The 14,707-nt window shown below is 38.0% G+C and overlaps 1 protein-coding gene across 1 annotated transcript in view; it reads right to left on the reverse strand.

Annotated features, from left to right (window-relative positions):
• Positions 1-14,707, reverse strand: part of USH2A (usherin) — a 756,200-nt gene that overhangs the window by 415,748 nt on the left and 325,745 nt on the right. The window contains exons 30-31 of the mRNA XM_019516454.1: positions 6,884-6,997; positions 2,078-2,239 (exon numbers count right to left, since the gene is read on the reverse strand). Of these exons, the coding sequence (XP_019371999.1) occupies positions 2,078-2,239; positions 6,884-6,997 (276 nt within the window). The remainder of the gene's footprint in view (positions 1-2,077; positions 2,240-6,883; positions 6,998-14,707) is intronic.

A 14,707-nucleotide genomic window follows, 5' to 3' on the forward strand; every position in this document is an offset into this window, starting at 1 on the left:
TCAAAAAACAGTAGCGTGCTGAATATTCTAAAAAAAAAAAAAAAAAAAAAGTCTCCCCTCCCTTCCAACTAATGGCCATCCTGCATACACAAATACAAAAAGCAGAGCAAGAACATGACTCTACTAACAATAACACAGCAAGATCTTTCAATAATGCTTTTAATAAGAAGATTGTGAGCACAACTATTTTCTGCTACAAAATTCTTAAGAATAGTGTTATGGGACAGCAATAAGAGATTAATGGAGATCTTGCAAAAAAGATAAATGGCATTACAAGAATACCAGAAAACTGGGGGGGGGGGGAAATTAATTGAACCTATACATTTGATAAATATTTATTTTTTTGCAGAAGAAAAATGCATAGTAGTTTAAGCTGTCATTATGCTAACCTATATCCTATTTTTCATATTATTAGTAATACATAATGTGGTAGTTTATATTCAAAAATAAAACCAGAATGTATATACCTCATGTATTTATCCAGAAATACACCAAGGTTACTATGGTTACGAAAAATCCATTACCTTTGAATACAGAATGAAAAAGTTTGACTTAAAGTGTGCACTATTTATTATAGCAAACATCAACAGCCTTCAGGAGGTTCTCTAACTGGATTCATTTTTCAGTGTCAGAACTGACCCACCACACTAGTAGCTCATGGCCTGCGCAAGGCAAAAAAAAAAATTGAACTGTATGCATTTTTAAATGTGTGTTGTACTAACTCACAGCATAGAAATACCTCAGAGTTTTAAGGTCTTAAAAAACAAAGAAAGACCCTGAAACCGCTTTATCCTGTGTAGATAGTGATGGGAATGTTTTCAGTTTTACATAAGTCTATAGAAATACACAAACTGTGACCAGCTATTACTTTTATTTCGCTATGTCACAAAGAGTTCATTTTTTCATTGGATGAAAAAATCACGGTATAACTGATGAATTTGTGATACCTTAATTAAACAATAGGTTAAGAAGAAAATAAAATGTGAGATGACTGGACACTGAAATAATAGCCTGCAGCAGGGATACTGATTCTATGAAACGGAATACTTATGTAACCCAGTCATTAAGACAGAGCATGTAACTTATATTTGAAAATAATGGAACTTATATTATATTCCTACAATATGTAATTGAATGGGGACCATGCAGGGAGGCTGTAGAATGCCTCCCTAGACAAGGACATACCCAGACAAGGCTAGCTACAGACATTCAAAAATCCCAAAGCAGGATCAATCTAAGTTACGTGGTTTTCTGTAAATGGCATAGTGCAGATAGGTAGCTAACAGAACACACGTTCACCCTGGAGGCGGGGGAAGCAATTCTTAAACTGGGTTCTGCCATTTTTAAACCTGTCTGTGCAAGCCGAACTTCTGTTCTGTTACGGGTATAGACCAATTTCCAATCACTTATACCAGTAAAAGTATAACGTCTGTGCCTGGCCACAAGTGTACACTTGAAAGACAGTAGGAAAACTTTATAGATCCTACCTCATCACCAACAGTTTGCAAACTTGTTTTGATAAAGCTGAATATTGCCAAGTCAAAGAACTTTTAAAAGTTAAGAAGTATCTTGAGTCCTGTGAGAAAGGACTGGGCAAGTTTTAAAGAATTATTGACATGGGGAGGGAGGGTTTTGGATCTGGAGTTAAAAAGACAAAGGCTGTCACAGCCAGACAATCCAGCAGGGGTTTTGTGGAAGAATCTATACGTTCGAACTACCAGAGTCCCCAGATACGTAAATCTGCTTTATTGTTTTAAAAGTATGGTTTCCTATGAAGCACCTTTGTTTGCTTTGCTTTAAAAAGACAGTTGGGTCACTGGTTACCCACCAAGAGAACAAAATAGTAGGTGCTCAAGTTAAATCAAGCCTCCAGAGATAATCAAATTAGCTTTGGAATAAGTGGGGAACTGCATCTGTGTTCTTGTCTGAGAATGGGAGAATTGTGTGATTCTCCTTCCTTAGCCAAGTGATAGCTAGAGATGTCGGACTTGAAAGAAGGTGCTCTAACAAATGAAGAGAAGGCAAACATGCAATCAACCTGGTAATTATGACAAGAGTAGCAATATATAAAACTCACCTTTGACTGTATATTTAGTTCCATTTCCAGTGTACATTGGTAGCGCATCCATATATAAAGTGTACTGTGTTATAATACCATTTGGGGTTTTTGGCTGACTCCAACTCAGCAGTAAAGAAGTGGGGAAAGCTATAGCTGTAGGTGGCTGTACATCTGTAGGGGCTGGAAAGAATATGTAAAACCCTAAAAATGTATAGTAATAAATCAAATATGTAGTCCTAAAGTCATTATAAAAGACTACCATGTCCATATACCAAATTATTTAACATTCTACAAGGTAACAATAAATAAAAATAATAAGCAATGAAGCAAATAGAAAAATAATTATTTGATAAATTATTTATATAATTATTTGATTGCTGATGGCAAATAATTATACCATATAATACCTTATACTATATTAAATAAGAAATAAATGATAAACCCTTTAGTGAACAGTTTCTCTTAGGACAGTGCTCAAAGAACACTGTAAATTCATGAGGGTTCTTGAGCTGCAAAGTGTCAACATTTTTAAAACAGAGCTATCAATGAGTGGGGTCACATAATCACTTGCCAGGCGAGAAAAACCATATGGATAAAACATGCCTGCCAGCAATGAGAACTTAGCTCTAGTATGTGATTTATCTCTAGTGTCTTTTACCTTTACCTTGTCTGCAAGTCCCCTGTGTATTCAAGTGACTTCTTCTGACAAGACAGGAAAATTCTCCATGCACCCTATAGAGCAGTGGGTCTCACAGACATTAATTAATTAGCAAACCAACTTATTCGAAGGAGGAAGGGACAGCCATATTGGAATAGGTGACAAAACTGGTTGTCACTTCAAGTGTCAGGTAATTTTAAAGGAGAGCTACCAGCCCTACTAAAGATGCTTTAAAATAATTTTTAGGACCAAATATTTACAATTTAGTGTCTGAAGCTAAAAAGTTGCATCCACATTTACTTGGTGTTTAGAGCTGCAAAGTACTTGCACTGCCATACATTTCACTGGAAGGGGAAGGCATACCCTTTGTACTTTTGAACTCTCAGGTCCTGCAAAGATACATACATATGTTTCTATAAGTCTAGCTTTAAACAATTATGTTTAAAACACTTTAAATTGGAGATTTGAGAAATGTTAACACTTGTCTCCTAACCACGTATAATCACCCATTCCTTGACTTCTATTCTGAGTTGCACATGGATCTTTTCTCTAATATCTTAGATGCAGACATTATTATGTACAGGCAACCTTAATTTCAGCATTTAACTTTTCAGGGCTTGACTCTACACTATGAATATCATATTTACTATCATAGCACACATATCATTCCCCCCAAAAATCAGTTTCCCATAATTGGAGTGCATGTTTTAAACAGTGAAGCTGGTTTTGTGACCAAAGTAGAAACACCACACTTCGATTGCTGCTTGCAGCAGCAGTGGTATTTCTATTCAGGCATCTGAGGGAGCCAATTGATTTAATAGCTCAAAGTTCTTCACTCTACAGGTATTAATTATCTTCTATCCTTTTTAATAGTCTTGATATTCCCCTAATCAAGCTATCCTTTCTTTCGGCAATTTTGTTATATTTAGCTACTCCTGGTCTCTACCCTTATTTCACAGCTTTGCAGAATGTTTTTAGCTCTTTTCAAAATTGTAGACCTAGCCATGGAGACCCACCTTCAGCAGCAGCTAAGGTTTAAGCTTTTGCTTAATCAGGAAATGAAGGGTGAGTGAGCTGAAGATTAGGCTCTGTCTCTGCTCAGTGCAGCCATAACTCTGGGGGGGGGGATTCTTCATTTTGTTTTCCAAAAAACAAGGTGTGTGTCTTATTTGGGGGCATGTGGTATGCAATAATATGCATAATTAGTTCAGTCATGCATGCAGTTATAATCTAATTAGCATTATTTTGCATACACAATTATGTAGTGGTTGGCGCTGGCTAATAATTTAAAGGCTCAGTTCTCCTACCCTTTCACCCTACCTCTTAGCTCCAGAAGCAATCCCACTGAATATCACAAAGGTGGCAGTGTTGGGACCTTAGTCTAGGAGGCATATCTGGTAATTTATAAGCACTGAATTAGCAATTTAAAACAATAACTAGCACTGGCTGGCAATGTGAAAACAATATATAGTAATGAATGTTTCAACAGGGAAACAGTGATAGCTCGAGGGTGTGATATGCTGTCTGTCTTCTCTATCAGAAGTTTATTGTTATTAAAAGCATGCAACAAGAGTGTATCCCAAATAGAAATGACACAAATTGACTTTATGTTCAGTCTTTCTGTGGGATAAAAATCAAGATTTTATTGAACACTGTGGGGAGAAAAAGAAATTCTGTTCTTGCCTAAAATTTGACCATGGCAGTCTATCAGTACAAATGGCCTGTCTCTTGTATATTTTATACCTTACATATATAATATGTATATTATATATATATAACTACTATTTTTTTCTGAGTAAAAAAATCATTTGTATAAAGAAAAAATGTATTGTAATGTGCAGTAATCAACTATATGGTAACATTAGATTTCCATGTTTATGCCAGAAGCTTGGCAGAGGAAGTCTCAAATTTTCCTTAATAAATCTGCCATAGTATTCATCTACCATTTCACTTAAACATTAGTATGTTTAGAACATCCTAAGAGATTCTAATTGGCTACGTTTTTTAAATTGGATTGGTGCTGCTAGTATATACCAAAGGATTCACATAAAAAAATGGGAAACCTTATCAAAATATGTTCCTCTAATAGCAAATGTTCAGCCTAAACCTATGTGAAAGCTGAACCTGGTGATTCTCCAGCTGATTTATATGTCAGCAGCTGAATAAACAGCAACGAAGAGAAAGAAAACTTGGTGGCCCATCTTACTGTCCAACAATTTCTAGTCTCATTGACTGGGACCTAGTAATAGAGAATCATATGAACGTTCAAGGTGTAATTTTTTCCCCCCAAAATCCTCAAACATGATATAATTGTGCCCTGTTCACATTGAGGGCCATGGTAAAACTCCTATAGATTTAAATGAGAGAGTAAAGGAAACACTAAACACCTTTAAAAATAAAATTTAACATTGGGTAAACACCAAACTTTTGACAAACTTTGTGATCCCACAAAATTGAACAAGAAATTGCAAAATAACCCTTCCCAAGATATTTCCAAGGTGGTTAAAACCAGAAAGAAAAACAGCATTTAAAAACTGAATTTTTGAAATTTACAAGCTGTTAAAGAGAGAACTCCACCAAAATCAATAGGAGCTGTAGATAGAGAGAAATTTTCTTTCTCTGATGAGAGATATTTTCTTTCAGTTAAAGCTAGAATCTAGAAATGGATTATTTTAAAGTTCTTGGCTTAAAGGGTTATTTTTCTTCAAACCAACTAATTTATTTCCATGAAAAAGTAATATTTTGGGATGAGATAAGAATTTATTAACATGTAATTCAGAGTCATGTCTATCTTTAATTTGATAAAAATTATGCCTCCCAGACACTGTTTGGATTCTTCTGCTTATATTTCATACCACCTCACTATACAACTCTTACTTCTGGTATACGTGTTGCATCACTATTTATTTATCTAACTTATAAAAGATAAACAAAAACAAGCCTATGCTAGCTTGTTACAAATACAGACCTACGTAAGACACCAGGTAGGGCTATTTTTTTAAAATGCATTTGATAACCATTTCACTTTTTGTGGCAGGCTAAATACTCTTACGAATAAGCATTAAATTCTTTCAGCTACAATAGTAGAGACTTAGACCAGTGGTGGCAAATCTGTGGCATTTGTGCCACAAATGGCATAGGCAACTTCTGTGTGTGCCTCACAGATCTGGGAAGAGACAAAGCTGCACAGTGACAGAGCAGGAAGCAGAAAGCAGAGCAGCAGATTGGGCAGGGAACACAAACCAGGAAACAGAAAGCAGAATGGCAGATTGGGCCGGGGAAGGGGATTGGAGTGACACTTCAGGAGGGTACAGGGGTAATTTGCAACAGGCCTGACAAAAAGGTTGGCCCCCACTGATCTAGACTGTTTATTTTAACTGGATTACTCCAGATTTAGATTAATGTAATTGAGAGAATAATTTGCCCTGGATTTTATGCTTAAGAGAGACAGGAGTTGCATGTGTCTCAGATCGGTTGGAAACAGATCCTTCAGGAATTGATGCACAGCAGTTATTAAGCTGGTCCCTAAAGCCAGAACTATAACACATTTTCTCTTTTTCTATACTCCAGATCTTAATACATGATTAAGAAACACTAATTTATGCTTGCAACTTTTAAGTTCTGAGTACAACAAAAATATGCACGAGTTAAGAAGCGAAGCAGAAGATTAATAAATGGCTCAATTGGCATTTGGAGGTACCCTCATACTGAAATAATAGTTGCCTATTGCTGGTGTTTAGCAGTTAAAAGAGACCATGGAAATCAACCGTTTGATTCTCAATTTCATACTGTGCCATACAATCAATTCTTTTTAGTCAGACTGTCTCTAGATTTACTTCTGAGCCATAGTAAAATGAGGAAGCTTTCATTAATCTTTCAGATGCTTCATATTAATGACAAGGCTCTTGCATGAACAATGTAACAGCAATTAAAAAGCCCATTAATCTGCATTACAGCTATTAAAGATGCATGTCATTAAAGGGTATGGAGTTTGATTCATTTTCGCACCCCCCCCCAAAAAATGGAGCAATTATGGTCTGGCAATGCACTTTGTCATCAAATTAGGTTGGGGTTTTCCAGCAAATGGCTTTGCAGCATTTAGCTCTTCTCCTGTTTTATTATTCATGACTGAAATGTGGAAGTCAAGACCTTTGAAATTACTTTACCTTCTTGTGGAGTGGAGATGTTCAGTGCATGTGAGCTCTCAGTACAGCCAGCCAAAGTGCAAGCAGTTAGGGTTACAGCATAGTTTGTGAAGGGATGCAAGCCTGTCAACATGCCTACAAACAGGAAAAAGTCATGTGTTACCTATGTGTACACAAGGGTCTGCATGTTAGGCATATATAGTCATAAGGCACTCTTTTTTTTCTGAAATGCTCTTAAAATGTTAAAGGAGAAGAGGATAAAAAAATGAAAACACTGCATTTGTCATATTCAGGGTTTTTTTTTTAATAGAGTAGTTTTCTGTTCAGTACAAAATGGAAACAAATGCTAGATTTTTTTTTTCAGATTTGAGGAGCAAACCTTTAACATATTTGACATTTAACTCAGCTTTTTCTTCATTCCTTCCCCTGCTAAATTACTTTAGCTGTGAGTTTATTTTTCCCCAAGTAATTTGTAACCTCTCTCCTAAAACAAAAGACATGTCTCCATCTCAGAAATTAAATATTGCTCTACCAGATTTCCCATTTAATCAAGCCCCTGTACCATATAAAACATATCATCCAAGTTCTGTTACATTGGTAGCACTGTATAATCCCTGGGTTTATTACTCCATTATTCACCTGATACAGTATTGAAGGACTCAAAAATACATGTGGTTTTCAGGACCTGTTGGTATTATTAAAAAGAAGTGGCTAGAATCCTGCTATAGATCTACCATGTGGCAAGACCAGTTCAGTTTCACTAGTAGGCACAGAGGACAGACACTCATCCTAGCACACAGTTACATAGATGAACTTACTGGGAGATTGCTTTATAAAAGTTACACAAATATTTTAAAATAAATTTTCAAAGTATTTCCTGTTCTCCTTTTCAAATCAGGTCAAATGGTAAATTACTGTGAAATGAAAATTCAGGAAATAAAAAGAAGGTGGACTCTTGCAAATTTCATTGGGGGTAATATTATGACCTATATTATGCACATGCGAGGCTTCCATTGAAATCTGTTAGCATCCACATCACCATCTAAGGTTAGAAATTAACTTTGTAAGTCAAACTGCTATGTAATCATTGGCCCACCCCATCAGCACCACTGGAATGATTGCATCTCTGGAAGCCACAGTCCTTGACTGAAGATTCCTTGTGTGCAGTAGCATGTGATATAGACTACTTCTTTTGGGTGACACATATGCTCAAAGTGGAAGAAAAGAACAGTGCCTACTGTCATTGGAACAGAAAAGGCAATAATCCTTTGCTCTTATACAAGACAACAAGAAAGCAGAACTTCTTGTGATCCCTCAAAACTTTACACACATCAAAGCCCTGTAAGAGGCTTAACAGTGCTTAATATGCTTAATAGTTACAGATTTTTTTTTAAATAAATCAGACATGCTAAAAACTGAAATAACACATTACTTTTTGGGCAGTCTTAGATGCATCTGGGCTGGGCCTAATTTTGTCTTTTATGGAATAAAAGTGAATAATCCAAAGAGCAAATATATTCCCATATTTAGACACCACATTTTTTTATTGAAATGGAGATGTTCACACCTTTTCTCAGATTTGACAAAAAATACTGGAAGTTCAGCATTTGCAATGATCTCTCTACTTGCTTCTTCTGATTCTACTCTTACTCAGACAGCTGTAAATCAGAGATAACTCTACTGACTTCAGCGTAGTTATACTGTGGTCAGTTCACAATTCTGCAAATCTTCTATTAATACTGGAAAGCCACACTGCCTCCTCTGACTCTAATGTAAATGTTACAACAGATACACTGAAAGCAGATCAGGGTCAGCAGCAGTAACCCCAGTTTATTTGCCTGTAATCTTTCAATGATACAAGACAGCTATTTGAAAAAGCATCCCATAAGCATGAAGTAAGCATTACTGATGTTTTTAAGTGTTAGCATCTTGTGTAACACAGCAGTTCTGACATCTTTATTAAACTCTTTGGCACCATCAGATGCAGAGATCTCATGGTTAGCACTCCATACTGACAGTGGCTAAAGAGGAAAATAAAAAAAAAATACAATTTGAATTATTGTCAGCCTATAAATAAATGTCTGAACCAAAGCTCGCAAATGTGACATTTGCATGTTCACTGTAGAGGGAGATCTGGTAGGGTATATTTTGTTGTATGCTATGGCTGCCTATACACATGTGTGGGGGGAGAAGGAGGCGTGTTTTAATTAAAGCAATTACAGGACAGCCACTCAAATAAACTCTGCTCACCATCATGTTTATTAAGCCCCGCAGCATTTCAAAATGGCCATGGGATGCTTTAGCTAAAGCTCATTCAATGAGGTTTAGAATAAAGCGCTCCCATGTCCAGTTTGAAATGTACAGTGGCTTAATACACGTGATGGTGAGGTGACACTGGACCATTATCATTAGAACAAGAATCAGACTCTAATCAGGTCTGCTCTGATGCCTTCTAATTAGAATGCGAATGAGCACATTTATAGGTACTCATATATGCCCTATTCACTTTGTGCTCTGCTCTGCTTTGGGATGCAGTTTAATTTTATTTGTACATTTAGCAGTCACAGTGTTCTTATGAGATAGTGAATTAATGCTCCTTGTATTTCTTGTTGGGAGACATTCTGTGGGGATCACCAATGACTTCAGGCTCCAAGTGCAGCAAACAGTACATCCAGAAAGATGCCCCCAGCACTGGAGGGGTTGTTTTTTTTGACAAAGTAGAAAAAATTGACATTGTGTGTCCATGTGGCATCACATTTTACATCGTGTATCATTCAGCAGGGAAGTGCTTTTAAAAAAAATAAAATATCTGTTTGTTTAAAATGTATTCAGTCAAGACTTCTATAAAGAAATTCTCTTTTGACATTTATATTTGATTCCTTTCCTTCACATATAAATGCATATGATTTTGCCAGCAACAAAGAAACAGATGTGTTGAATAGGTGAGCAATAGAAAGTACAGTTTTTTATTTACATACTTCAGCAAACTACTTTTTTTCTCAGCTGCCAACCTAGCTGTTTGGCCAGCATCCACTGTAATCTGTTCTCCTTCATTATGTTAATCTGTGGGCGGAAAGATTTCTGTCATCTTCAAATCGCTTGTACAGCAATGGTAAACACCTTGGCCTGTCTGTAATTGGACAGGTGTCTGCATTGGTGTCACCCGGCTTTTAATTCAATTAAAGAACTGGCTCCTCTACTCTCATTACCCACTCATTTCCTCTGCACTTTTAGTCAGCAGTGAAATTTACACTCAGTGCTTGACTATCCTAGAGTACAAAGTCAGCAGTCCCATAACAAAGATCATCATTGCTATACAAACATTGATTTATAGCAGAGCAAAGTGTATTTTGCAATACTAGTTTTAAACTGCCCTGAGAACCCAGTTGAAAGTGGTAGGGGATTCTTAACACTTTTTCTTAATCCTTAATTTGTATATTATTATATTAGCATCCATTACTTATAATTGATAATTGATGTCCAGGATAATAGCTCACATGGCTACTTCAAAAAGCAATGCTAACAAAGCAAGTCCTGCTCTTAGTTCAGTGCATATAGCTTCATTAATACCAACAGGAGATGCCTGGCTGAACCAGCAGGTAGTTCAGGATGCTGGTTACAAGGCACAATCAATACTGCCTGGAATTTGGGAATACCAGTTCTGTAATGTCAATCTCTTTCCTTTGAGATGAGTTTCCCAGTCTTGTTGAAGCTAAATATGCTCTTGCAGTTGTACTGCAGTTGAATTTTTGGGGGTCTTAAATTTATATCACAGAATAAGTTCCAAGCTTTAAAATCCACATAGTGGATTAGAGACAGTAAATCAATCCAATGAACCACTCTTCCTGCCCACTAAAACGAACCTCTGGAAATAAATTAAAGTTCTAACACAGACATTTTGACACAATGACCCCATGAAACTGAATAATGTCATTCGTTAAATATGGATGTAAAGTTAACAGTCTTAAGAGTGATCTGGAATCACACCTAGAACATTAAGACCAATTGATATGCAAAATTAGTGTTTAATTTTCTGTACTTCTTCAAATGATCTCTCCCTAATATTAGTATTTGTTTAGGAAATAAAACATGAGGTTCATTCTCACTTTATCTTAACTAAGGGAAAATAAGCACAAAAATGAACAGCAGAAAAGTGTCAACTACAGCATTTGCTTACCTTTTTTCAGCTGGAAATTTACTTTTGGGGGGGATAATTCTGTGTAAAAAAAAAATTTTAAAAAACCCAAAAAACATTATTGCTGCTTTTAAGCACCAGTTAATAGGGGGCAGAAACAAACTTTGCCTTAGCTGCTCTACTGTCCCTGTGCCCACAATTACTACAGAGTATGCCCTGGTTACTCAGAAGATAGAGTCATTGCCCTGACGTAGTTTTCAGTTTTATAAAGGGGTAACTGCAAGCAAGGGGACAATTACACCGCAGAGCAATTGAGACTCAGTGGCTAAGTACAGACAGTCAAAAAGCCCAAGGTTGAACTGATTCAATCTTTGCAGGTTAGTCTAAATTTTATACATTGAACCAATAAGCAAGTGAACAGACATTCACTTTTGATTCTGGAAATGCAGCCACATGGCTGCAGTGGCTCAAGCCAGAAGCCAGAAGGACACTAGAGCACGCCTCCCTGCTCAGCTAAAGCAGGCAGCTTGGGCCAAGGCTAGCCCACCCACCCTGAGAGGAAGGGGTTTGCAGGGAAGTGCAAAGCATCCTGGGATGCTGGGGTACTGTGAGTTAGCTTGAATCTGGAGGGGATCCAGGGCAGAAGTTCAATAAACCAATTTAACCTAAATCAGTTAAGTCAGAAACTACATCTATCCAGGTTTATTTGAAACCGGTTTCAGCCATTTCATATGAACCATGTCCATTTTCCCCAGTTTCATTCAGGGCTGTTGCCAGTTTAGCTCTCTCCACAAGGTAATTGGGGACAAAAGGAGTTTCTGTGATATAAGACCCTCCCCCCACCTCCCAACACACAGAGACCTACTAATTAAGGAAATAGGAACTGTGCCACTTAATTAATGATGGGATGAACTTGGCAGAACAATGGTTTCAGTTTTTGGGTCCCCAGTTAATTGGGAATGGAGACCTATCTGTGCTTCAGCCACTTTGTGGTACGTTGTCTATAGTCTTACTCTTAACTGCACTGTGGGTGTGTCTACACAAGACTTTTACTGTGTAGCTACCTAATTAGCTCCAAAGGAAACATCTCAGAGTCCATACGTGTACCCCTGTTAGGACATAGAAAACCAATAAACTCTGTCGCAGGATAGTACTTGTATTTACAAATACTAACCTGCAGCAGACTTTATTAGTGTGCAGCAATGGACATGCAGACACTGACAGGGCTGGGGTGCTTCAGTGAGGGAGCTGTCTGCTGGCTAGCCCCACACTGAAGCATCCTCGCGCCCCAGCCAGCCCCTCCCCAGCACATTGAGCCAGGTCAGAGTAGCCCCAGGCTAGCAGGCTGACCTTCCAGGTCCCCTGCCAGCCAACTTGAATCAACATGCTGTGGTGCTGGCTACATGCATGTATGCTGGAGTTTATTGCTGTAAATTAATTGCACGTGTAGACATGCTCTGTGAGAGATAATTTGGGAAATTTTTGCCATGAATGAAACAGCCTTCATAGCAACAGGAAATTACATAGGGGCAGATGAGAAGAACAGATGAGATGCAGCAAATGTCTGTCCCACTGCTACTTAAGGGTACAACGATAATTGAGGGGACTCCACGTGATTTGGAACCTCTCCTCTGGAAAGCAAAGATCTACAGTCTATGTTAAGTCCCTGGTAAACTGGAGTTACTCATTGTTACATCTGTCGATACACTACATAGTAAAATACCTGATCAAGGACACTATGCACGGACTAATATATATGTATCCAACTTGGTCTGGTTTGTTGCTAGGCATGTAGAGCAGTGTACAGACAGCTGTATCTAAAAGAACTGGTATCATCACTTCCAACCTCTCAGTAGTAACCTTATCTCTTCCTGTGGCAGAGAAACAGGAATGCTATTTTCTTTGCAAGGCGGCATTTTTTTGCAATGAGGCATTGTCCATTCAGAAAAAAACAGAAAATAAAATCAAAGGAATTACAGGCACTTAGATTCCTTATTTAGAAAAAACATAACTCTTCATGAAAACAGCTGTTTCAGTGGTCCTGTCTGTTACACATGTTCCAGAAAGATGTTTCTAAGCAGCCACAGTTCTTAAGATATTAGAACCCATACCTCCTGTTATGATTTTTGTAGATATCTTATTCTAATGAACTGATTAAATAATCTGCTGGTGACCTGAGTTTTAAAACCTAATTCTGTAATGCAGTCTTGTGCAATGGTCAGAAAAACCAACCAACCTAGACTCACAAACTACTTGCTTGAAAGTTATAACAATGCTAATGCTAATAGCTTGTTTTCTACCTCCACAAAATTAACTCATCACAGGCTAGTGGGCAACTAGAATTCACAAGGTGATCCACTAGCACAAATTTTTTGAATATATTTAGCTAATGGTAGATAAAGTATTGTGGTTTTTTTATACAAGAGACAACAGTTTCTGTGATATCTTTTACTGAACCAACTGACAGTTGGAGGAGATATTGGACAAGCTTTTAGGCACAAAGTACCCCTTCACACTTTTGACACATTTTATCATTTTTTCTGCTACATAAAAATTCAGCCCTATCCAAATTACTGCTTAAGGTGGAGATTTTCAAAGCTGACTAGCAGACTTAGCTATATAAATCTCATTGAAATGAGTATGACTTGAGTGCACAGTTCACTTTGTGGACCTTGAAGATCACAATCTAGCCTCCTATGCCAAATTTTCACATTGTTTTCCCCTTGTAGCATTAATTCATAAAGATCTATTTTAAAGTATTTAGATTGCTTATAAAAAATTGAAACAACACTGATCCTTACAGATTTGCTTTTTCCTCTGTCTAAGTGGTTATGAAATATTAATAAAAGAAAAAAAGTTACAAAATAAACTAAAGACAGTATTTAACCAACTGGATGGCTGAGGTTATAAAGCATGTGTCAAATGAGAAGTCACCTGTGTGCCCATATGAACTTATAATACAGGACATATCCTGATACTTATAACAGAAGAAAATCATCAAATGACTTGCCCCATGGTTTTGGGAAGAGCATGGCAAAATTTTGCCAAAGTGTAAGCAAGTTTGTCATATAAGGTTTGCATCACAAACATGTTTAAATCATACTACTGCATTTACTCAAATCAGAGCCAAGGTTTTTCCCCCCCAAACCAGAAGGAATACGGGGAAGCCTCATCTTGGATTCAAGTGCCAGCCTGGGGCAGGCAGCAGCTCAGCTCTGGCTTTGGCCTGGGGCTCAGGGATGATGCTGGAGATGAGCCACTGCCTGCCCCAGACTAAAATGGCATGTTTTGTGGGGAGAGGCACAGGCCAAAGAGAAGTGCAGGGTAGGACAAGATTGCAAGGGAACCTGCAGCTAGCCTCTCCTACCCCTTGTCCCAGTGCCTGTGCCTTTCCTGATGCATTATGCCTCCATTACCCCTTGCTTCCCCACCCCAGCTGCCCTCTCACCCCCTTACCTCCTGCTCTGGCTCCACCAGCACCAACCCCGTCCAGTCAGGACCTGCTGCTACTTTTCCCTAACCAACTGGGCTGGGACTGGGGCTGGGGCCACACTACTGCTGATTGCTCTGGGGAACAGAGCTGCAGAAGAAGGGAAGGTGAGGGAAGGTGGGGGAGATAAAGGCAGCACAAGGGAAGCAGAGGATTGGGGGGAAGATGGCAGGGGGGAGTCAAGGGGGGCATAGGAGAACCAGGCACAAGCATGGGGGCA

Source organism: Gavialis gangeticus, unplaced genomic scaffold (genome assembly GCF_001723915.1).
Source record: "Gavialis gangeticus isolate Ggan-Ray unplaced genomic scaffold, GavGan_comp1, whole genome shotgun sequence".
Lineage (NCBI taxonomy): Eukaryota > Metazoa > Chordata > Crocodylia > Gavialidae > Gavialis > Gavialis gangeticus.